This window comes from Sinohyriopsis cumingii, chromosome 3 (assembly GCF_028554795.1).
Source record: "Sinohyriopsis cumingii isolate HCF-2022 chromosome 3, ASM2855479v2, whole genome shotgun sequence".
Lineage (NCBI taxonomy): Eukaryota > Metazoa > Mollusca > Bivalvia > Unionida > Unionidae > Sinohyriopsis > Sinohyriopsis cumingii.
Genome location: NC_142963.1, coordinates 80,907,471 through 80,933,570, shown reverse-complemented (window position 1 = coordinate 80,933,570; position 26,100 = coordinate 80,907,471). Strand labels below are relative to the sequence as shown.

General features: G+C 35.4%; 1 protein-coding gene and 1 long non-coding RNA gene across 3 annotated transcripts in view; both read right to left on the bottom strand.

Moving 5' to 3' along the window:
* The window catches only part of LOC149803185 (uncharacterized), a 495,629-nt gene that overhangs the window by 331,193 nt on the left and 138,336 nt on the right, over positions 1-26,100 (bottom strand). The gene's annotated exons all lie outside the window — the stretch shown is intronic.
* The window catches only part of LOC149803187 (mitotic spindle assembly checkpoint protein MAD1-like), a 94,725-nt gene that overhangs the window by 30,841 nt on the left and 37,784 nt on the right, over positions 1-26,100 (bottom strand). For both annotated transcript variants that reach the window (XM_089952804.1, XM_089952805.1), the window contains exons 7-10: positions 19,769-19,899; positions 14,788-14,902; positions 8,313-8,371; positions 6,457-6,543 (exon numbers count right to left, since the gene is read on the bottom strand). In XM_089952804.1, coding sequence (XP_089808930.1) covers positions 6,457-6,543; positions 8,313-8,371; positions 14,788-14,902; positions 19,769-19,899 — 392 coding nt within the window. The remainder of the gene's footprint in view (positions 1-6,456; positions 6,544-8,312; positions 8,372-14,787; positions 14,903-19,768; positions 19,900-26,100) is intronic.

Below are 26,100 nucleotides of genomic sequence, written 5' to 3'. Positions count from 1 at the left end.
GTTGTGTGGTTTAACGCCATTTTTCAGCACATGATATACACAGCGGCCAGTATTAATGGTGGAGGAAGAACCCGGGAAAACACTGGAAAGAACCACCAACCCAAGAGAAGCTACTGGCGAGCTTTCTCACATACCCACATTGGCCAAATCCGAGACTTGAACCCACGCTGACAGAGGTGAGATGGCAATGACCCATAACGAAGAGCGCTTTAGACCACTCGGGGTCCCAGTGTTGCCATGAAGTAGTACCAAAATAACGTATCAGCATTACCATGAGGTAATACCAAAGACAGACTCATTTACACATCAGCATTGCCATGTGGTAGTACCAAAGAAACAGACTCCTTTCCACATCAGCATTGCCATGATGCACGACCATGGAAACAGACTCCATTCTTAATCAGCATTGCCATGATGTACTACCAAAGAAAGAGACTCATTTATACATCAGCATTGCATGATGTACTGCCAAACAAAAGAGACCTCTTTCCACATCAGCACTGCCATGAAGTAGTGCCAAGGAAACAGTCTCCTTTCTACATCAGCACTGCCATGATGTACTACCAAAGAAAGAGACTCCTTTCCACATCAGCATTGCCATGAGGTACTACCAAAGAAAGAGACTCCTTTCCACATCAGCACTGCCATGAAATAATACCAAACAAAACAGACCTCTTTCCACACCAGCACTGCCATGAAGTAATACCAAACAAAACAGACCTCTTTCCACATCAGCACTGCCATGAAGTAATACCAAACAAAACAGACCTCTTTCCACATCAGCATTGCCATGAAGTAATACCAAACAAAACAGACCTCTTTCCACACCAGCAGTGCCATGAAGTAATACCAAACAAAACAGACCTCTTTCCACATCAGCATTGCCATGAAGTAATACCAAACAAAACAGACCTCTTTCCACACCAGCGCTGCCATGAAGTAATACCAAACAAAACAGACCTCTTTCCACACCAGCACTGCCATGAAGTAATACCAAACAAAACAGACTTCCTTCCACATCAGCACTGCCATGAAGTAATACCAAACAAAACAGACCTCTTTCCACTTCAGCACTGCCAAAGGTAGTACCAAAGCACCCTCAAAAAACACTGAAAGAAATATGTACTTCAAGCTATCTCTGCCCCTTGAGAACATCTGTTTCATATACCCTCCATTCATCAATGTTAGATATTCTGTTCTTTCTGGGTATAGATAACTTGTTAAAACCTCTGCTGCTGATACAGAATCTCTAACGAGTGATAAACATGCCAGTACTTTATTCAAATGCAGAAAAAAAGGATTCCCATAATCTGTGCTATTATGCATCTTCAACTACTTAAAACAGTTCCTTCCTTGATTCTCCAAGAACAATATCTTCATCACTCAGATGGGGATTTTTCATGCTGATTTCAAGGTCTTTCAGACCTACTGGAACAGTAACATTCAGAACATCTGCACTTACACACTGCCTCAAAACTGTATATACCAACTTTGTCTTTCTACTGCAAAGCAGATGCAACATTAGTAAATATGTCTGAAACTCACTGGGAATACTCTTTAAATCCTTCTCCAAACTAGTCACATACCCCTGGATCCCTGTCAATTGCTGTCCAGTCTAATCACATACCCCTGGATCCCTGTCCATTGCTGTCCAGTCTAATCACATACCCCTGGATCCCTGTCCATTGCTGTCCAGTCTAATCACATACCCCTGGATCCCTGTCCATTGCTGTCCAGTCTAATCACATACCCCTGGATCCCTGTCCATTGCTGTCCAGTCTAATCACATACCCCTGGATCCCTGTCCAATGCTGTCCAGTCTAATCACATACCCCTGGATCCCTGTCCAGTCTAATCACGTACCCCTGGATCCCTGTCCATTGCTGTCCAGTCTAATCACATACCCCTGGATCCCTGTCCATTGCTGTCCAGTCTAATCACATACCCCTGGATCCCTGTCCATTGCTGTCCAGTCTAATCACATACCCCTGGATCCCTGTCCAATGCTGTCCAGTCTAATCACATACCCCTGGATCCCTGTCCAGTCTAATCACGTACCCCTGGATCCCTGTCCATTTCTGTCCAGTCTATTCACATACCCCTAGATCCCTGTCCATTGCTGTCCAGTCTAATCACATACCCCTAGATCCCTGTCCATTGCTGTCCAGTCTAATCACATACCCCTAGATCCCTGTCCATTGCTGTCCAGTCTAATCACATACCCCTAGATCCCTGTCCATTGCTGTCCAGTCTAATCACATACCCCTAGATCCCTGTCCATTGCTGTCCAGTCTAACCACATACCCTTGGAGTATTGTCCATTACTCAACTATATGCTGTAGCACTGGTCGATTACTTGATTATATGCTGAAGCACTGGTCCATTACTTGACTATTGGCTGCAGTGCTGGTCAACTGCTAAACTATATGCTGCAGTACTCATCCATGACTCAACTATATGCTGCAGTATTCATCCATGGCTCAACTATATGCTGCAGTACTCATCCATGGTTCAACTATATGGTGTAGTACTCATCCATGACTCAACTATATACTGCAGTATTCATCCATGGCTCAACTATATGCTGCAGTACTCATCCATGGTTCAACTATATGGTGTAGTACTCATCCATGACTCAACTATATGCTGCAGTACTCATCCATGGTTCAACTATATGGTGTAGTACTCATCCATGACTCAACTATATGCTGCAGTATTCATCCATGACTGAACTATATGCTGCAGTACTGGTCCGTTACTCGACTATATGCTACAGTGCTGGTAGACTGTTATTTCCTCTCTTCCATTCAATCAGTAACAACTGGAATCTTCACATGAACCAAGATTAACTTCTGAAAATGTCAAAGTAATAATGTTAATACCACCCTCTAGCTGTATTATCATTATTCTGTTGACATTTTCAGAAGTTATTCTGTTTCTGATTGCAGTGTGAATCTTAGTGTGTGCAGAAAAACACTTCTCATAATCTGCAGCTGGAGAGGCATGTGTACACCTACTTTAACACAATCACAATCTCTGAAATTTTTATTCAAATTTGTTCTTGTTCTTTGGGGAATCATCACATACAATCCAAATCCAAGCGAAGTCCAATTCTGAAAAAGTTCAATTGTTTCTGTTTGATCAGAGATCTCCAGAAATGCCTCCAAATTATTAATAGTCTCCAAGTTATCAATGGCATGTTCCGTATCTTGTTCCAAGTCAGAAATTTTACTAGTGAGACCTTTAAAGCAATCCTTAGCAACTTACAAGCCATTGTCTTAAACACACCTGGATGGATTTCTGATCATGCATGGTCTGACAGTGTGACTGTCCATGCATGGAAAGTACAGCCACACTCAGAAACACCCTAGTAATGAAGACCAGGGTAGACAACTTTACACTTAGCAAAACAGTGTCAAACTTCATTCAGATTATTTGTGCATTATTGATTTTTATTTGTAGGAATTCAAGTTTCACTTAAGAAGTTCTCACTTGCATGAGAGTCTATTTTGCATGATTGGCAAAAGTGCCTAACATCATCACTGTATGTGCTATGAAACCTCATTTAGGGGCATGGTTTGGTTACAAGCCTCATTCAAGCAAGGATTATATTTTGCTTAACTATATAGCCTATGGGTGTAGCACTGACATCAGAATATGATAAACTGACATTAAATCTCATTGGGCTCTGAAGTGATTGGGGAGTATGGATAATGAAGCAATTGTATTCCATCATAGAAAAACACAACAAAAGGATCAGAAACAATTCATCCAGTAATCTGAAGAGAATACTTTTCTGAGTAAAAGAAATCACTGATGAATCAAATGATTAGAGTCTCAACATTTGAGAAACCATATCCAAGCAAATTAGTTAAACACTGCACCAAGCTTAAAGTAACAATAAATCATGAGAAAGGTACAAAACTGGTCTTATTTTGAATTACAAGATATAATTTACAAAAGGTCAAGTACTGAAATAAATTAGTAAGTACTACTGATTATCAGGGTAGCCAATTTACATGTCCAATTTTGCTTTTCATATAATGGAAAAGATAACTTAAGTGCAAATTTTATGTCTAACATAAAGTCTGAGATTCTGTAAGAAAATAAATGGATAATACTTCCCTGTGATGAGAAAAAAACTGAAGGATCATTCAAACTGGTGAAAATGGAAGGTACTAACAAGACTTCTTGTGTGACTGTGCTGACCAGGCAAAAGTGAAGTGGAAACTGATGGCTGATAGGATTGGGCATCAAGCCCTCTATATACAAGGGGAAACCACTCATGTGATTTCCATCTTAGTAAGCAGATTTTTCTTTTTTGTCATTGCTTAAACAAGCCAAAAGATGTGGTTAACATCTTTTCTATTGGGGTGGGGGAGCTGCATTTGCAATGTAGTGGATGTTCTCCTAACACATTATTATCAGGCAATGTATTTGAAGAAATGCATTCATGGAATATGAATGACCAACCTTCGATGTGAGACCAATGGACAAAGGTAAAACAATTTGCATTCCCACTGTCATGGGGCACATGAAATCTTCAACCAAAACCTTAAGAAAACTGTGGACAATGGTAAACATTACTACTGTTGGTGCCAGAAAATTGAATGATATGTCTTGCTGACATCAGCTGAACAATATGTAGCAATTTAGGCCCTTCTCTCTGGTTCAAAAAAGTTTACATTCATTAACCTGTGGAAATTTTCTGGGTATCAGATGTATGGATATTGAAAAAAAATAATAAACTATGTGGTTAAAAAACAGAGTAATAGAAATTAGACATGTGTACCAAACAGCAGCTGATATCTGTCTAACAGCCAAATGGTGTTTTCATTAAATTTTTCTAATGATGTTGATTTTATAAATAACAGAGACAAAATTTTCAAGGTTTCTCTAGGTTTGTTATATATATCTTCATCCATACTTAATGGCACATCAACATTATTTGTCCAATATTTAAAGGACCATATGCCAGCAAACATTAGGTAAAAATTTGTCAAATTCTCTGCAGTTGTCTTAATTATCAAGTTAAAAAAATGTCTGCTACTTTTTGTAATGGCAGCTATATTTGACGGAATGGAATCATTGGCATAGATCTGACAGGCCTTCAAACTAGGACACTTTCTGTCAAATTTGGTCAAATTCTGGCAAGCAGTTATCAAAACGTTTAAAAGCTTTCTTATTCTTAGTAACAGCAGTCACATTTCTTGGCAGATTGCCATCATCTCTATAAACTTGAAAGAACTGGATGCAAAAATGCATTCTGTACAATTTTTGATAATATTATAGTTTTTTTTAATATAATTTGTAGTAATGGTGTCTATATTTCAAGTCAGAATGCCATGCTTTGTGAAAATTCACAAGTCCTTAATACCAAAATGTTTTGTAAAATTTTGTCAAATTCTGCTTAGCAGTATCTGAATGGAAGTAATTTCAAGTTTTTACTATTTTAGTAATGGTTGCCATATTCAATGGAAGATCAGCATTGCTGCCATTGGCCGATTGTCATCTTTTGTAAAAAAATGTGAAAGCCCTCTAAGCCTGGATGCTTTCTGTCAAATATCATAAGATTTTGTTGAGATGTTTTCATGAGCAAGTCATTTAAAGGTGCTTCTATTTTTTATAAGCCATATTTTTATGATGGAATGAATATTTTTTGTAAATAATTTAAAATGTGTTAGAATGCTTTCTGTCAAATTTGGTGAAGTTCTGTTCAAGAGATTCTGGAGAAAAATTCATTTAAAGTTCTATTTTTAGTTATAGTGGCCATATCTGATGGTGGATTCGCATCATGTGTATAAATTTCGTAACTAACAGATCAGTAAAGTGTCATATCAGAAACCTATGGCCCCGTTTTAAACTTATGCTGCATGCTTAGTTAAAAACTCCACTATAATTCTATCAAAACAGTGTGAAATATGAAATAAACTAATCATAATTATCAAGCAGCACTACATAATTTCGCTATTAAATGCTCCACAATGGATGGAGTACATGAATAAAGTAAAATGTATGCCAACTCGTGATGACCTTGTGCAAGGTCAACGATAGTGTGGTGGGATGTTGGTCCTTCAAGATGAAGTCCCAACAAGTGGCAAATCTCTCAAAATATTGGCAGAAATTGTAAAATAAAGCATACAACCTGCAGTGGATTGATAAATCCGCAACATAAATGCAAAATGAAAAGCTAAAAACTGGTGCCACTTGGTGGTAACAAGGGGAGGTAATGTGCAAGAGTTACTGTCCTTTGTAACTCTAAAAATAGACAGGATAAGACAGTTTTCGTTTTTAGTAGGGCTGGATTCGCAAGGTAGCAGGCTAATACTCCTAACATAATGTGATTGGGGTACATATTCGAAGGAGAAATTAACAAATAAACACTACACCCCCTGCCACTTGTGTTGGTGAGTGGATAATCAGCAGGGACCTGGCTTGGATTTGCAAAATAACTACCTGGATTGCATCTGTCCCTGTTTTGCCAGCATTAGGGCCTCTGTTCTCTGTAACTCAGCTATTCTCTTACTCATTTCTTCCGGAGACCTGAAGTTAGAGAAATACTATAAAAAAATATGTTTGGTAACATATTTCCTTAAGCTCAACTTATTTATTTACATCCCACTGAAACAACTTTTAAGTCAAATGTTTTTAATATATTCTCTAATTTACAGAGATGCTGTCTGGAATTTCCTTAAGAGGGGGAGGTCTTCCACAACTACCTCCAGAGGAGGGAGGAATCGGAGGGACAATGCCGAATGGGAGCTGATGAGTGACAACATTATTATAAGGTACAGTAAAACCTGTCTTGAGAGACCACTGCTATGAGAGACCACCTGTCTTGAGACCAGGTTCTCCATGTACAGATTTAGAGATTATATAGTGTTATAACCTGTTATGAGAGACCACCTGTCATGAGAGACCAATTATGTTTTGGCAGAAGGGGTGGTCTTTCAAGACAGGTTCCACTGTATATTCGTATTAAATTTAAAATGTGCATTTAATAATTTTATATCATGCCTTTGACAACAAATATGTAAAATATCTGTATTATCAATTTAGTGTCCTGCACTCGTAACTATTCTTCTCTGCTTCTTATCACTCTGCTTCTTCAAAGCTTCTGAAAATGGGAAATGGTCTATATGACCCCCTTGTATCTGAATACTCATCAGTTTATTCACTGTTTCTAATTTTAATAGCAGTGAGAATTCTGCTTTGTGAACTAAATCCCCTCTCACAATCTGCTGTTTGTAATGGAAGAACCAATGCGATTTTAGCTAAATTAAACAATTTAAGAACTGGTCTTCATGATATTCGAACATATTTTCCACAATTTGATCAGGTTGTCCCTAGAATATTTCTGTTGTAGGATAACATTTGTTGCAAGGCTGTATTCAGCCAAGGTTGCAGCCTTTGAGTGGGTCAGATTTGGATCTGTAACATAGCTTTAACAATTTTTCAGTCATATTACTACGATGTCTGCAGTGTGGCAGTTATAGTGGTCTAGCACTGAGGCATCATGCCGCAGACATGTAGCATCATGTCCCTCCCCAGTCACATTATCCTGACACCAGGCCGACCAGTCCTAACTTCTTAATGCTGAGCACCCACCTATGTCTCCTTTTTAGTGGGTTCCACTGCCTTCTTAACTAGAATCAGCATATATATATATGTGTTAACTTTTATTACTTTCATGATCTAAAAGTATTACAGGGATAGAGAAAGCAGTTACCTGTGGTTTCATATCAGGTTTTTACAACTGTAAGTGGCACTACATACCATTTTTCTTTTGGTTAAAAACATTTCTAAAACAGGAGTGAAAGTTCCTTTAAATCATACTTAAATTTGTTTTATATTTTGTCATAAATAATATACCAATTTGTTCACATGCCAAGCTTATTCTCTCACCAAGAAATATGGATTATACTATTGGGTACATTTCTGGACAATCCTAAGCTTTGCTATATATGGCATTAGGAGAATAGAAGGAAAAATGGATAGTCTGAGCTTGATAAATTTTGTTAATATTAATAAAACAATAATGGATCAATTTGGTGATTCAATGATTCATTGGTACATCTGAAAATATAATGTTCATTTTTTGTGCCACATTTGTCATGGCTGAAACACTAAACAGGCATTACACTAAAACAAAACATAAACTAGTTAGCATTTTTATTTTATACAAAATTCTGGCTTTACATTCTTTACAAAAATGTATAAATTAACAGAAACATGAAGATGTTATAACTAGTTTTTGTTAAAACTGATTTCCAGCTGAATAAAACTGATATTACCCATTCCTTTCAACTTACTGAACTTTGGATTTTCCTTTTTCAGCATTTTCCCACTTTTCCAGTTTTAACTTCATGTCCTGATTCAATGAAAATATAACATAGGTGAAATTAGGTTAGTTTATTATGAATTCACCAGGAAGGAGTTCAACATCTCTTCCTTGACAAATACTGAAATTTGAAATCAAAGTATCATTATAGAATAAATCAACTGAAAATGTACAGCCTGTAGTCCAATTAGGTTCAAAGTTTATACCTGAGGGTGAAATGTTACTTTAAAAAAGCAAAAATCAAAGTACTGAGAATAATGATCACTTGAAAGATTGAGGTGATAATAATTTACACAAGATCAGATGGAAGAATATTCATTGTCCCTTTTATCATTGTAAATATGCAAACAATCTTTAAAATATTTAAAACATTTTTTTTTCTCTATGTGTAACTAGAGAATTAATATTAAAATTAAAACAAAGAAATTACTGAGATTTCTTTTTTAAAGCATTTATTACTACTGGTCATCTACAAATTACAATCAGTGAAACAGATAACTTCAATAATGTCCAATCAATTTATCGAAATTTGAGTTGCCTCCCATGACAAAAATATACATGAATGGCCATAGATATACATCATTACTAATTTTAGTAAGACCGTAAAGTTTGCTATTTTTACAAACCAGTGTTCCAGCTAGGTGTAAAATGAGCAGCACTGCACTGTGCTTGATCTTTTTTAGTGACCCTGTCAAATTTATGAGCAACCCCTATCAACTTTTTGGATGCCTTTGTTAAATTTCCAATCATTCCATCTATTCACTCCCGACCTTTCCTTCTGTTCTGGCACCATGCTCTTGGCTGGTCTTGCCACAGCTTTTCCAGTGTTTAAGGACTCACTGGATAGTATTTCTGATACCCTGATAATTTTTAAGGCAGACAGCAAAAGCCTAATGAGCATGAGCCTTGTGTTTATGAATTCACACAGGAACTAAATGTAATTTTTTGAAAATTTACTTTGAGCTAGGCTTAAAAACGGAAATCAAATGCGTAACTTGGACTTCAAATGAATTACCAACATGGTTTATGTGTTGATATATGTCTGCTAGAGATGTAAATATATCAAACTGGAAGGGTAATCAGACGGATGCCAATTTGTTACATCAACAGTTAACTTAGTCATGCATGAGGCCCATATTGTTGTTTGAGCCAGCTTGTCATAGGAAAATATTCAAAACAGTCCCTGACTGACGAAAATTAACACTATAAAACTGGGTTGAATAGTGCTGGTTCAGTGCAAAAGTTATCAGTTGTTCAAGGAATGATGTTGTTGTTGTAGGGTGTAACTACATTTTTTCAGCACAAGATAGGCTATACACGGTGGCCAGTATAAATGGTGGAGGAAAAACCTGGGAAAACCTCAAAAAGAACCACCGACCCATGAGAAGCTACTGGCAAGCTTTCTCAAATAACCACATTGGCCGAGCCCAATACTCAAACCCAAGCAGACAGAATTGAAATGGCAGTGTTCCGTAATGGAGAGCTCTTTAGACCTCACGGCCACTCAGGGCCCCTTCAAGGAATGAACCTGAATAAAGTAATAATCAAATGTATACAAGTAAGCTTTTTGCGAAAATCATTTATTAATTTTTATAAACAGTAGGCCCCCTCTTGAACAGACCTCCTGATCAGGGACCACCAGCTTCTTATGGCCAGAATCCATTGGCACCGACGAGTTTGTATTCAAAAGTACCCCTCAAGAACGGCCACCCCTCTAATGCGACCAGCTGCCAGCATATTTGTACAAAAATTTAAAAAATCACCTTACAAGCAGCCAGATGTAATTGTCAAGATCATAACAGGTTCAGCATAGGCTAAAAACAGATTTTGTGCATTACCACACACACACACACACACACACACAGAAATTAGCCTTGGCCTCGAACAAAACAGGGTACCAGACAAAGACCAATAAATTATGTGACAACACATTTATCGCTTCCTTTATGAAGAAGGCATTTCATCCATTCGACAAAAGTTTTGTCTGCATAATTAAATCGCATACAGTTAACAGCATCCAAATAAATCATTACCAAACATTAACATGTCATCACGTAAACAGAGACATATTATTTTAGAAGTCAGTTATTCTACTCGACGACATCAGGTGAGGTGGGGTGGGGGGACTTGTCAAACAATTTTATGTAGAAGAGGCTCAAATAAACAACATCGTAACCGACAAGGGGGCTATTCAGTAACAGTGGGAGATTGGAGCAAATGGAAAGAGAATTATGTATGTAGCAAGATTTAAATGACATTTTTGAATGGTTTTGCAATGTGCATGACAATAATACCTGCTTGCATATCATACTTATGTCAAGAATAAGAACTACTAATGTTAATTCAGTTGAATTAAGTCTATTATGATAACAAGAAGAACCTTTTAATAATTAATGTTACTTTTAAATGAAGATATTAAATGAAAATATTAAGTGCTTTGAAGTATGTAGTTTTTTTACTATGTAAATTACATACACTTCTCACAAAAATTGTTGTCCCCCTCTGGAAAGGCCACCGGTCTTATAAGGCCACTTTCCCAGTGCAGAAGGGGTGGCAGTATAAGAGGTGGACCACTGTACATAACTGTAAATGAATTTATTCTGCTCTTCCATTATCTATATTCATCATCAAATCATTATATAATTTACACTTCTTGCATTCAGAACTCATGAAATACTGAGCCATATTTTTTCTCACTGTCAATACAATATTAAAATGGAATACTATTCTGATAATTATAAGAATGAAAAATGAATGTTTTCGCATAAAAATAACCTTCTGTTTAAATTTCATCGCAGTGACACTGCAAGTATTAAACAACCTCTGCACATGTGGAGACAGACAGACAGACCCGCATAGACAGAGAGAGAATTGAAACTTATACTTCACTATTTATATTGAAGGGCATATATATTGCATAGCAGTGTGCAGATCATATTATTATTATTATTATCCATTACAAACTTGAAACATTGGATAAGTATTATTACTGAAGCAGGAAGAGTAAAATAACATTTTATATTTGTTTTAGAGTCTCTAAAATGAACCTACTGAGGAAATCAGGATGATACAATTCACTGATCTTCCTTTCCCCTGATATTCTCCATGACCTATTTTAGCATACCAGTTGTGGAAATGTGATTTTAATTCTTCTTTGAAGTCTTTATTTGTTGTAAAATCTAGTGGTTGAATTTAGTTCAGTACGAAGCATATTCAAACAAAGGAGTTATTCCAATGTTTTTCAATTTAGTTAGCATCATTGCACTTTCATGGACTCAGAACACAGTATAACTGCACTGAGCATGGCACAGTTGGTCCCATGTTTGGGCCACATGTGGAATGACAACATTATCCAAACGGACAGGGATCCAAGTTGAACTTTACCACTCTTATGGAAATTAATTAAGGCCATGATCATCACAAAGTAACCAACAGTGCATTTTTATGGGCAGTGTTTTAATAAAGAAATCATATACATACAATAATCAATTTGCTAAGCATTGTTGGCTGCATCATCTCCTTTTGATGCTGAATGGAAGTGACTGCTCCTGACAGGTATTTCATTTGTGCTCATACAGGAGGTAGTACTGTTTTAACCACTGAAGTGACCACCATTTGTTTTCCACATAATTTTTGTTTGTATTTTTTTATTTTGGGTATATGCAGAGGTTAAGCCTTATCCAGAAATATGCAAACTTTGACCATGAATTCAACTACCCATGAAAATGTCTTTCTTATAACAAAACCACACAAAAACGACACCTTGGGACAAAAATCAAAAATGGCAAATGAGCAAAAATATTAACACAATGGCAAACAAGGCAGTTGGGTATTTCATAATTAGGAATAATCTGTCACTGAATATTTTTACTTCCTTGACTGACTTGTGCATCTATGTTGGTGCATCAGACCCAAGCAACTTCAGACTAGCAAACAATTCATGCATAATGTTCAAGAGCTGCTGATACTTCTTCGAGATGCAGCTAAAGACAAGAATGGGGAACTTGAAGTGAACCAGTGCAACGACCTTAATTAACATTGGCCACCTGGGACTTCTCTGCATGATTGCCAGCAATGAAGAAAAAAGTGGCAGTAATTTTTTTACTGACTGGCGCAAGTTGCTGGCAACAAATTATAAAGTAAATCTTTTTCATTGATGTAAGTGATTCAGGCCACTTAATACCTGTTTTCACTATCTGCCGCAGTCAGTGGATCATGTCGGTAGATGATGAATAAGACATTTGTCGAACATGATTGCAGCTAACTGCAAGTTGTCAGTTGGTTTTGAGAAGCAATTAAATGTGATTAATAGGAAATAAGGAATGACCGGAGGATATGCTATATTGTTCAACAGGTTGGCAAAAAGATTTAGTGTCATTTGCACATGTTGTTAATGTATGTTTATTGAAAACTGTGAGTATGAGACGCACTTGGCACTGCTTAGTGATTTAGGGATTATTTACTTAGATAACACATTTTTGTGGTCTGAACTTAAATGAGTAACACAGGATGCCACTAAAAGGATGCCAGTCAACGACTGTAAAGGGTCCAAGCCACTTGCATCAATGAAAAATTAAAAATTTACTTGATACAAAAGGTCTGTATCAAGCACAAAGAATATGGCTATTCTTGCTCTGAAAAACAATGATTTATATCCAGCAGCATCTGAGGCAGCTACCAGGTTACTTGTTGCACCTATTTCTACTGCTGACTGTGAGAGGGGTTTCAGGTGCCAGAATCTGATCAAAACAAACTTACAAAATTCTATGGGTATATCTACTCTGAAAAATTTAATGAGAATTTCTATTGATGGACCCAATGTTGATTTCAGGAATGAATTCAAGAAATGGTCTGGGGAAAAATGAGGCAGGTATTTCAGTGACATTGTTCATAAAGACTAAGCAGTATTTTGTATCGTCAATTAAAAAGAAACATTCTTATTCATTCTTGCTTTTCATTTGCTATATATTAAACTTCATGTGTATATAATGATATTGTTATATTCATTAATAATTATTTTTGCGCTTTGAAATGTAATAAAACATGTAAAAACTGTTTTATTGTCATGTTTATATAGATTAAAAATAGGGTCAATATAATATTATGCATATATTTAAGTCCCTGCATCATGGCATAAAATGGCTCCTTTGGCTGAAAAGTGGCTCCAAATTTTTAATCTGGCGAATTTCATGGTGCAAAGAAAAATATTTCCAAGGGAGGCCCTATCAATACTGAATGTTGCTGTAATAGTTATCTATATTCATTCTTTTAGTAGCAGAACGTATTTTGGACAGCATGATAAAATCCATGTTCAATGGTACTCATCATAAATACTGCCTGTGAGCCTGAGTCTCTAACTACATATCAAATTCAATCAAGTGCCTTACACAATGGAGCCTGAGTCTCTAACTACCTATCAAATTTAATCAAGTGCCTTACACAATGGAGCCTGAGTCTCTAACTACATATCAAATTCAATCAAGTGCCTTACACAATGGAGCCTGAGTCTCTAACTACCTATCAAATTTAATCAAGTGCCTTACACAATGGAGCCTGAGTCTCTAACTACCTATCAAATTTAATCAAGTGCCTTACACAATGGAGCCTGAGTCTCTAACTACCTATCAAATTTAATCAAGTGCCTTACACAATGAGCGTTTTCCTGGTATTGTTTCCCTGTACACTTTGTTTCACTGGTCCATCACACAATCTCAGTATTCATCAATTTTACCATGATTGAAAGTGCATACTAACAGTTGAGATCAGTAGGTTTTGTGGGGTTTTGTTTTTGAATGTTCTTTCTTCAGTATTCCAAGAATCTGCCAAACTGCACTGTGATTACTGTGCTAGTATGTAACTAAATGTACCACCAGTATATGTAAAGTTAGGTGTATTTTTCATATTTTAATGAATATTTGGTAATAATTAATATTTGGTAATAATTAAATGTTTCCTCTTAATTAATTTTGGATGAAATAGTGATTAAAATCATTGCAAAAAAAATGATTTTGAGTAAAAGTTACTTATTTTTCTCGCCTTTATTGGTTATTAATGACATCCTTTTGAACTTCAAGTGCCCTAATCTTGACTTTGGATGCATTCTCAAAATGAAAAATTCCCTGATCATAGTCACAGTGTCCTGTTCAGCACTTCTGTCAGTTTAAATCATAGCTGGAATGATGCAAATTATGTATGGTAACACCAAACTGATACTATGCCATTACATGGAGGCACTGACAAGATTCTGATGAGGTTCATAAAAAAAATATGCAAGATGATAACTATAAACTTTTATAGGATGGGAAAAGCATTCATCTTAGACAACCTTTTTATGGAAGAATATCCTCCTTTCATTCCCGAAAATATCATACAATCATAATCTGCTCATGAATGAAAACAAAGGTAGAACATGATTCTATTATCAAACATATTACTAAAAATATTACTTCACATTCTATCTGTAACTTGCTGAAATCTGACATTCTTTGTTCTGATCTCTCTAGTTTCCCCTTCAAACTCTCATTCTGTTCTTTCAAAAGCAGAATGTTCTCTTGAATTTCCCTATAATAAAAAAAGAACTGTAAATTTTCAGAATTTGATTATACTGTAAGACCTATAAAGCAATGTAAGCATACAGTTCGGTACAGCCTCATTACACATCCACAATCAATCCGAACCACATGCATTCTCTGAAATGTGTTGCTTTTACATTTTTCACAAATGTGCTGCCTTTGGGAAAATCCTGCTAGAGTGAATTTAAAATACTTTTTAACTCTATTCAAACAAAGAATAACTGATTATTTTAATTATAAATGGAGAAGTGATTTATGTGAAAATCAAAACTTTTTTAAGGATAAAAATCTGGTTTAGAATATGTTGTTGCTCTTTTGGGTTTAATGCCATTTTTCAGCATGATAGGCTATACATGGTGGCTGGTGTATCTGGTTGCGGGAAAGCCTGGAAAATTCTAACATATAAGGTTAAAAGTGAAATTTGGTTTTAAAATTTGAGGAATTTTTATAAAGGTTTTTTCAAGGTTTTAAAAGTTGGTTTGCAGTCCAAGACACAAATCAGTTACTAGATCATCTCTTAGATAAACATAACATTTATAAAAAATTTGATAAAGTATGTTTTGATTTTGTTTCTAAATAAAATGAAAATAAAGTTAAACTTAATAAATAATTAAAAAACAAATACAGCCAAACCCACTCTTCTCGACCGTGGTTATCTCAAGAACCCAGGTTTGTCGAGCATTTTTGTCCAGTCCCAAAAAACTCCTCCTTTGTTATGTTAATTTTTCCCTACTTATCTCGACACCTGTTAAGCCGATAACCCCGTTATGTCAGGCATAAGTTTCGGTCCGAAGTAAACCGCTTAATTCAAGGAAACGCAGTTTTTAATGTCCATCTCATAGAAATTTTACATGATCTGGCATTTCTGCTACTAGTGGTACCATACAGACAAGGATGGAAAAAGTCAGTTCAAGACCAAATTTTACAAGTAAAAATGCTAATCAACGAATCTCATCAATACACGGTTTATCACTTGCATAGAGTGGAGAAAATTATGTTGTAAACAATACTTTGGGTAATGAAATTGAATGAATGTGTTTTTGACCTTTACAGGAGCTGCGTTCATAATGGACACCACCACATGTCAACACCACAACAATATTGTTTGTTCCAGAGTATTGCAAATTTCACCTCATCTGTAACTCAGCAAATTATCAGATCAACATCACTAAATGTAGCTAAAAACACCTAATTCATTTTACACTATATATTTAAAACAAATTAGGTACTTCTAGCTACATTTAATGACACTCACCTGAAAATTGATAGAATTATCATGTGCTGAAAAATGGCGTTAAACCCTACAACAACAACAACAACAACGAGATATGATAAAATTAAGGATGCTTTGTGAAACAAACTCTAGTGTAATTCTATTCCCAATATCGTCATGGTCAGTCACCAACTGAAGCTATAAACAATTAACAAGTTTTGGTTCAGAGTTCACTTATAAAGTAAAAAGTTAACGTGTTTCCATGCTTAGCGTGAGTGTAAGCCTTCAACTTCAGCATGGCTGATCACAAGACTTACAATCATCCATAAAAAGAAACTGTCTAAATTCCATACCAAGCTGGTCGCCCGCACCCCCCCCCAAAACAAACACCTGGGTTTTAATTTGTTATGAACAGGATTAAATCAAACCACAAATTGTTTTGTTTTTTAAATCATTGCGCCCAAATTTGTTTTGTTTAAATGAAGTTGTCTATCGCTATGCCATGATTACAGATTCTTCAACCCAAACAGAATGAAGCAGAATGTGACTGATAGGAGTAACATCATTGAAACAAAGAGGAGTGCTTTCATTTGTGTTGTTTTATCTTGAAGTTTAATCGAGTATCAAAGCCATGCAATCCATCAAAGTGATACGCCGACTCTCCTTCTGGAGCTCTGTTATTGCTGACAGTCACTGATCTAAGTCTGGAAGGACATGGGACAATAACTGTATGAATAGACTAAGTCAGCTGCCACTTACATTCTGCTACTAGTTAATGTCAACACTAACAAAAGAAAATACTTCCAAAAAAAGTACGACTCAACATGTACATGTACTTAAATTGGTCAAATGAGAAAACTAATCCCTTGTTGAGGTTACCAAAGGGGTAAGGCTATTCACAGGGAAATATATAAAAAAATTAAACCACTGACATTATTACAGTAACGTAAGTGTTGTAATACTGTCCGACTTGTTACTTAATCTCATTTAAAATACCTCCAATCTTTTTTCTGCAACCTGGCATGAATGAATCATGATTTTTATTAAGCTTTAGAAATGCCATTTGGTTTTAGAAAGAAAACTCCTCATTTTTTGGTGCTTCAGATGCATAATCATTGTTCTGCAGTAGATTTGTCAATTAAACCGATATCTCAGGACCCAATTATGTCAAGGATTTTTTGACACCCCCAACATAGTCAAGATAACCAGGTTTGACTGTACCTGCATGTGCAAAGAAATTGTGCAAGCATGGGACTAAGAGAGATGTATACAATCATGAAATTTAATGTATACAATCATGAAATTTAGTTTGATGATTCTGTCATAAACTGTGCTTAAGACCGAACCCAAATCAGTGAAGCATGAAATATGAGTTACAGTGATCTACTTTTGTAATAAGGGTAAAGTTCTCAACAAGCTGCATCCTATCACCAAGTTTTATGATTCTAAGTATAACAGTAAACACTGTTGTTGTGGGTTTAATGCCATTTCTCAATGCAAGATAGGCTATATGTGGTAGCCTGGAGAACCCCAGTAGGACTCATTGATTCAGGGGAAGCTATTGTCAAACGTTCTCACATACCAACATTGGCCCAGCCCAAGACTCGAACACAGATAGAGGTGAGATAGCAGTGATCTCTACATATAAAGCGTGCAAAAAGTATTTGGTCATGAGCTAAATACGAAAACTTATCTAAACCAGTAAAACATTAAATGTGGGTCATATTGACCTTCTTTCATAAGAGTGTTGTGCGTGCAGAGATGCATACAATCATATAGCCTGATGATTCTTGCATGATAAGAGCTTCAGAAATAATCTTCAAACAAAAAATCTAATCAAGCTAGTATCACATGAAATATGGAACAGTAACCTATTTTTGTGATGAGGGTTTAGTATCAAAATTCATTGCCCCAAAATGTTTTATCATTCTTGGTATAACAGTATATTTTTAGGTATATTTAATTTAATTTATATTTGATTTAATTGTTTGTAAGTAAAACAAAAAATCCATTACATGCTAATGCAATGTAACTTTATTTACAGGATTGGAGAGAGTTCAGTTCTGACTGATTTTTTATATATTTTTGATGCTGTTGTTGTTGTTGTGTGGTTTGACGCCATTTTTCAGCACACGATAGGCTATACATGGCGGCCAGTATTAATGGTGGAGGAAGAATCCCAGGAAAACCCCAGAAAGAACCACCCACCCACAAGCTTATTTTCGATGTAAATAACTTTACAGAGACATTGTATCTAATGCTGATAGTTCCTGACCCTGATTCAGAAATCAGTGAGATTTGTAGTAAACAACTTTGTTAAATTTTTTAAAAATTCTCTCAGAGTAAGATTCATAAAGTGAAATCGAGGCCATAGTTGGAGTACATGACAAATAACACATATGAATTAGATTTTTCCAGAGGAATGACCCGCGTCCGGGCATCTGTTTTGCACTGTAGGTAGATTTATTATTGATGTTTTGAGAAATAATAGTTATTCTTGCCATAACACTTGAGAAGATAAAGTGTTTTATGTTGTGACCAGTTTCTGGGCTAATTATTTTATTTTTCTTCAAATTATTTGGATTCCAAGAAATTATTTTTCCATGGAAATACTTGTGCTCAAAATTAATTCTAGGACAAGGAGAGTTATCGAAATTTACACAGAATTCAAACACTGGAATATTATTTTTTGTGATTCAACAAAGAACTGTTGACACATCAGTACAACACTGACCACAGCATATGCCATCGCCTTCCATTTTGGATTTCACTGGGATTCAAACTCAGTTTTATTAGGACTTTTTATTACTAGGACTTCTATTTTTTAATTCTTGGATTATTTTTGGATTTGATTCGTAAAACCATAAGTTCTTTTTCTCATTTTTGCCTTGTTTTTGTAGGGAAATAAATTATTTGTTAAAGTTTACAAATCTTCTTGTCTTCACTCTTTTCTTATTACATTTTGTAAGAGCCCAAACACACAATATATACAGGTGCAAAAATCGTATTTGGTAATGAGTTAAATGCAAAAAAAGTAACATAAACCAGAAAAACATTAAACATAGATTAGAATGACCTTCTTTTGTTGTAAGGGTGTGGTACTAACTGAGATGCATATAATCACCAAGTGGCATGATTCCAGCATAAACAGTTAAACATGGATCACAGTAACCAACTTTTCTGACAAGGGTGTAGTACTCATGAAGATGCATTACCTTATCAAGTTTCATGATTCCAGGTTTAACAGTATATAAACAGTGTGGAAAATGTAAAATGAACATCCATAAACAAAAGTTAGCTCCTTCACCCCCATCATGATAGAGTAGGTGTAATGAGACCAACTCGAAAGTTAGCCCCTTCAGCCCCCTCAAAAAAGGGTAGGTGCCATGAGATCAACTCCATACTAGTACAAAGGATCAAGGCAGAAAGAATGCTTGAGCTTCAGTGAAATTGTACATATGTATATGCTGTTATCTGTGTGGATGCCACCAACACTAGTGGGTAGTGCAGCAGCTCTTCTCCACTTGATAGGGGTGAGCTAAAAAGTAAGAATTCCATGTAATAGAAAGTGACAGCCATATACAAGTAGTATTTCAAGTTCAACTGTCTAAATATCTCTCTGCAGCAAACTTATCATCTCACTTTAGGTAACTGTTTTCAACACTAAGTTTACGATTCTCCCTCTCTAGTTCTTCAAAGGATGTCAGCTGACTTTTCATGGCTTTCACAACTTTCTCATCTTCTTCCATACTGGTGATCCGAAGCTCGAAATCCTACATAAAAGGAAAGTATAGTTTTTCTCAACAGAGTGAAACTTATCCTGACTGGTACTTGAATAAACCAGTAAATTGTTTAAAGCATTAAGTAACTTTTGTTCTGATTTTACAAGTGTATTAATCATTAGAATATTTACCTTAACATACTAGTACACTGTCTAATGTTAACTGGTGTCGTATATACTTGCTTGTATGCCATGTCCAACTGCAAACACCCTGATCTAATGCCAGATAATGCACTGGCAGATCGGGTCTATGTTGTTCTACTAATGACTCATACAAACTGCATGGACCCAAGTCTGCCTGCACATTTTGCAATGGCAGGCATGGGACTGTGCAGTTTGCATTTGAACCTGACATATAAATAAGTACTCATAAATACATTAGCAAAATATCTGGTCCCAATTAATGCAATAAAGACTAATTAGCATTTTGCAAACTAGTATGTCTTTGATGATTAAATTATAAAGGGTTAACTCCTCCACATATTTATTGCAACTGTGTGTACAATAAACAGTGTCCAACTAAAATTAAAAAAACTCTGTCATTTGCTGGCAAAACACTGAAGCATTGTCAAGTTCAATGATCACACTAGGCACTGATTAGACAGAGTAGGGAATAATAATTTCATCACCTAACTGCTAATGTGTTATCCAATCATTATGAATTTGATACTGAGCACGTTAATTAAGCAACTGATTCTAATAAAAATCTAAGTAACATGACAAGTTCATGACAAGTTTATCACCTTTCAAAAATCATCACTATCATTTACAATAATTTTCAGTTTGATTACATTAGTTTAATCATTTGCAAAGATAAATATGGTTAAAACTCCCTCTTCTAAGTGGGCACAGACAGAAATTTCACCAGCTGATAAAATAAAACTTCTGAAGGATTATCAAGGTGTTATCTGTACAGATCACATGCAATAACTGAGTAATCATCATGGTTATTGACCAGTATTTTGCAGTTAATGAAAATCACAATTTTTGGACAGACTAGGTAATAATATCAGCTTATGAAAGAGAGAAAAATTCATGAAACCAAATAAAATGCTAACTGTCTAAAATGATATTTCAAAATGGTGCCCACGTGTAACAGTTGGGACATGTTTTAATGTATACAGATTTAAATTATCTCACAATCCTGCAAATTTGACCGCTTTTAAAAGTACTAAAAAAATTCTCATAACTTATATTATAATACTCCATACAGTAATATAGATACAAATGTCTATCCATTCTTAATTACTTTAACCCTAATGATGGGGTAATTTTGTGTGAAATATGTAACCTCAACTAGACACTAATACATTATACACAAACCACATTAATACCATATGGGTATATGCAGTTTGTTTATCAATAGAACAACACATACCCTGATCTGCCAGTGCATTAGGCAACATCAGATCAGGGTCTATACTGCCTGCAGTTGATCTCAAGCTATAAGTAGGGCTGAAATTACGCACCTGAGCTGCACAATTCACAATACATGACCTACAATATGATATACATTATTGATGCATACAAGAATTTTATGGTTTTTCCATCTTTAGTAGGTGGTGCCCTTTTGTTTGTAAACATATACTTAGCATCTATTTATATGCCATTCTCATCCAAAACAAGATAACAAAACAACATTTTCAAACAGTCGACTTGTACCTGTCAGTGAGTTTTATTCAACATCTGATCAGATGATGGACTTACTTTAGCCACCTGATTGAGGTATTTTGACAAATAAATATCTTTTATTTTTTAATTTCATTCTTTTTCCTTCTTATATATTCAGTTTATCTTAACCACAACAGAGATATATAGCTTTGTAGCACATGATCCAGCAGAGCTAAATTGTTTGAGAAAAGAAATGAAAATTTGGCTTGGTATTCTGCCTTTTTACATTTGTCAAAATGGTGACTGACTGGCATGCTATTTTTGTTCATCCAGCATGTACATCGAACTTGTATTTAATACTATTTTTGGGCTCAAAATCACCCACTTGTTTCTCCAATAACACTTCCCATTTCCAATAATTTGATAAGCTTCATAACTTTAAAAATTACTGTCATGATAACTAACATTAACCAGTATTTGCTGAATGAAATTATCATCTGAAGATGAACCATGCTGGGACTGAGCCATTTGGTGTTTTCTATGTGCAAGGTTCAAATTATGACACAATGTGCCAATCTAATTTAGTTTAACAACCATTCATGTTAAGCTTAAGAACCAAGATTTGTAAATAGTTGCCTACCTGAAAAACAGATGTTATGACAAGCACTACAATACATCTGCTGGTCTGAGTAATGTCACACCAAGTACATTAAGGGTGATCAGTAAAATAAAAATGATATACTGCACGAAGCACATTTTTTGCACAAGGTTTCTCTGTTGCTTTACCAATACTTCATGTTTGTCATTCAGCAAATAAGCTATATTAAGTTCTGATTTGTGGTTATTTTTTAATCTGGACTGGAACAAATAATAACCACCAAACAGAATTCAGTGTAACATATTTCACTGCATAAAACTGGCTGAGTAGCTATCAAATTCAACCAAAGTAGACAAGATACAAATCAACAAAGAAACTTCACATAAAGTGGTCATTAAATGATGAGTCAAGTACTTGATTATAAATGTGGAAAATGTCTTGAATGTCTACTTTATGCTGAACAAGCTGTTAAAATAAAATAATTAGCATGGAATTGGTGGAGGGGATTGGCAAGATTATGAATGTCACTTTGTGTTAATTTGCAGAAGGTGAGTGAATGTTGTCAAGTCTTTTTCATATTTACTAACAAAAATGTCACAGACAAATTGTCAATTTAAAGAACGACAAGGCAAACTACTAATAATTATTGACTGCTGAAGATTAAAATAGTTTGCATATGGCAAGCATACCTTTTTGTACTGATTTATCACCTCTTTATCAATATGTGTACTGGTACAGCAAAAGTATTAATGTATTGATGATATATTGATGACTCCAACTTGTAAGTATATATTAGCATAATAAAAGTCAGAGCAGCACATATTTTTCATAGATAAGAACAAAGAATTTCAAAGGATAACAAGAAAGTAAGCCAAATCCAAAGCCAAAAGCAGAAATTTGCTCTTTCAAACATGAGTAGTCAATTTGTATACAGAAATTCTGTGACCAAATATCATATATTATAATCCTTCTGACTGATCAGATGATTACTTTTCTCACTGAACCCTTTTGCTGCACTACTTTTACAACCTGTCATCGCTGATGCCTCATCAGTGAAAAAACCTGGAATTTTTTAAGAGCAATCTCCTATTTATGCAAGAACTAGAAAACTTCATTAAAAAGAATTTCTGCAGTTGTGATATGCCTTCCACCGAAGAATTACCAAGTAAATGAGTTGCCAAAACAAACATGGTTGGTTTAATGATACTGGCATAAATAATTAGCATTCTGGTATTTTAAATGAATGTACTCTCATGCTGTTAAAGCTACTAATTAGAGTCATGCAAGTCTAGCAATGAGGAAGAGATTATGCCTTATTCGTTCTCTATACAGTACTGTAATTACACTGAATATATACTGAGGACAATTTTGAAAACAAAGACCTTGGTGGGTCTGCAACAAATGTACATATAAGTAGATCAATGTTAATTACTGCAAAGATGATCTGAGCAAATAATATGAACATTTATTTGCAAAAACATTATGTCAGCATCAATCTATGGGGTTCATCTGACTAGCGTAAAGTATCACAATGCCAACAGCAAATCCATACATGCTCAGCAGATTCAAACACAACTGAACTGCATCATCATTTCAAAACTATGACAGACAGGAAGCCATTTTATGACAAACGAAACATTTACCAATAATCTAGATTGATTAAAAATAAGAACACCAATGAACATTTCAGAAGAAGTTGTGATGACATGCAAAAGAATGCGATTTAATTTGCTGATTGGTGCTATTTTTATTAACAGGGATTTCTCAAGATTTCTTAAACTGATAGGTACCTAGCAGACCACATATCAGTTGCTTGATAGTGAATTTATTTATATATTCCAAATTTCTATTCACTGCATGTATATAAAAGAACTTGCATGAAATTCATATGTACAAGCCTTTGATGAATGTTTCGTTTCCTCCCATTCTCATGTTTCCAACAACAAAACCCAGGAAGTACACAAAGTCCAGCAAGTTTCATATTTTTGACAAGAAATGTACTCCTTCACTAAGGAATAGGCAACTAATATAGCAAGAGCAACTGAAATAAAATATTTCTGCTGATTTTTAAAATAATGAATTGCCTGTATGTGAGCTGGAAATTCAAAATGTCTGTCAAGGGCTGATGTCCAAAAAGTAGTACTTCAAATGTAAAGGACTTTTCATTACCAGTTTTTACACACCAACTTGTTTAAAATTTATTTCCAGCCATGGTTGATTAGCATATCATCCCAAGCATCATCTGATACATGATCAGCCAGAGGATTTGTTTGTTCAATATCACTGTGGCTACCGACAGAAGGAAAATTTTTTTTGTAGTAAATTATGTTTCTCCAATAATACTTATCTGATCACATTACACAGGACAACTTTGCTACCAAACATTCCAACCCTCATGGAAAGATGAAAAACATCTCTCTGTCAATATATTAAATAGTCACAGGGAAGGAACTTGTACAGGATAATAGCCCATTCTAACCGCTATGTGGCCACTGATACACATAAATATTTCCATGAATATGTAGTGTGTGTGGAAGACACAGAGAATGGTTTTTATTTCCAAGAGGTTAAATATATGAGCCTTCTGTTAAAGAATCCAAATGACACTGACCATCAAAGGTCCAGTTATAAACTGGCATTTTAACATGTTGACACAGTGAATATGAAGAGGAGCTGTAAAAACATCCTTGCCTAATAATTTCTTGTCTGATGCTTTCTCTGAAGCATGACCTATACTTCTGATGCATTTGGGAGAAAGAAACCAAGTTCATGTGTTAAGAATTCTATGTCTTGATTTAAAATAATATTCAAACGGGATAAGGTCAGATTTCTCTACACCAATTATACACTCTGAACTTTTAATGAGGGAAGTAAGGTTGTTCGTGTTATGAACCAAAAACCATACCAACCAAATGTTTTTGTAGTGTCATCCAGGAATACCCATTTTCTCTGTCGAGGACATCCTGAACTGAGATATGACTTGGTATAACATCATCTTAATGGTATGTCTTTAAAATATTGGTTGATGCCTTCTCTGATGCATAATTTCTTTTATGTATTTGGAAGGAAGAGTCTGTGTGTTTGGGATTTTTAATGTAGCTTGAAGAATTTGAGTCATATTGCTATAATGTCTGCAGCGTGACAGTTTATAATGATGTCTAGCACCAAGGCATCATGCAGCAAACATGTGGCATCATGTCTCACCCAGTTACATTATCCTGACACCACACCGAACAGTCATACCACTAATCTCTTATTGCTGAGTGCCAAGCAAGCCAACTGTTAGTACTATTTTTATAGTGTTTTGTCTGACTTGCCTGGAATTTTAACCTATGACTTTCAGCATCCAAAGTGGAAGTTCTAACCACTTTGGCTACAGAAGCTATCTTGGGAGGAAGGTACCAAGCTGATATGTGTTAAGCATTCTATAACTAGATAGATCAAACAAGAAGAATTCTGAGAAAATGACATGGTCTAATTTCTCTGTACTGATTATTCATCACACCATGAGAGAAGTAAGATTCATGACATAAACCAAATACCAAACTTGCCCAATGTTTTCTGGGTGTATCATGCAGGAACATCATCGCTGCTATGGCAGACATCATGAACTCTGAATGAAGTCCCAAGGGTTTAGACTGGTGCCATATGGTTCAGTATATGGAAGTATGTCAAACACGACAAGACCAATCAAAAATACTCTCTGCATCTATGGAGTATCAACACCGTGTACTCACCCGTGAACTTCACCATATACATTGAATCCACAATACAAGTGATTCCATCAAAAATATGCACCCACACACAGCTTTAAAATATTCAATAATTTTGTAACAGGTCATACTGGTCTGAATTCAGTGGAAAAACATAGCACAATCACATAACGAATGACGAAGCACATTTACTTTTCAGTACATCCCAAGTCGGTAAAAGTTAGTTTGCGTTTTAAGCCGCCGTTGGTAACATTCATAAGAATCAACTTTT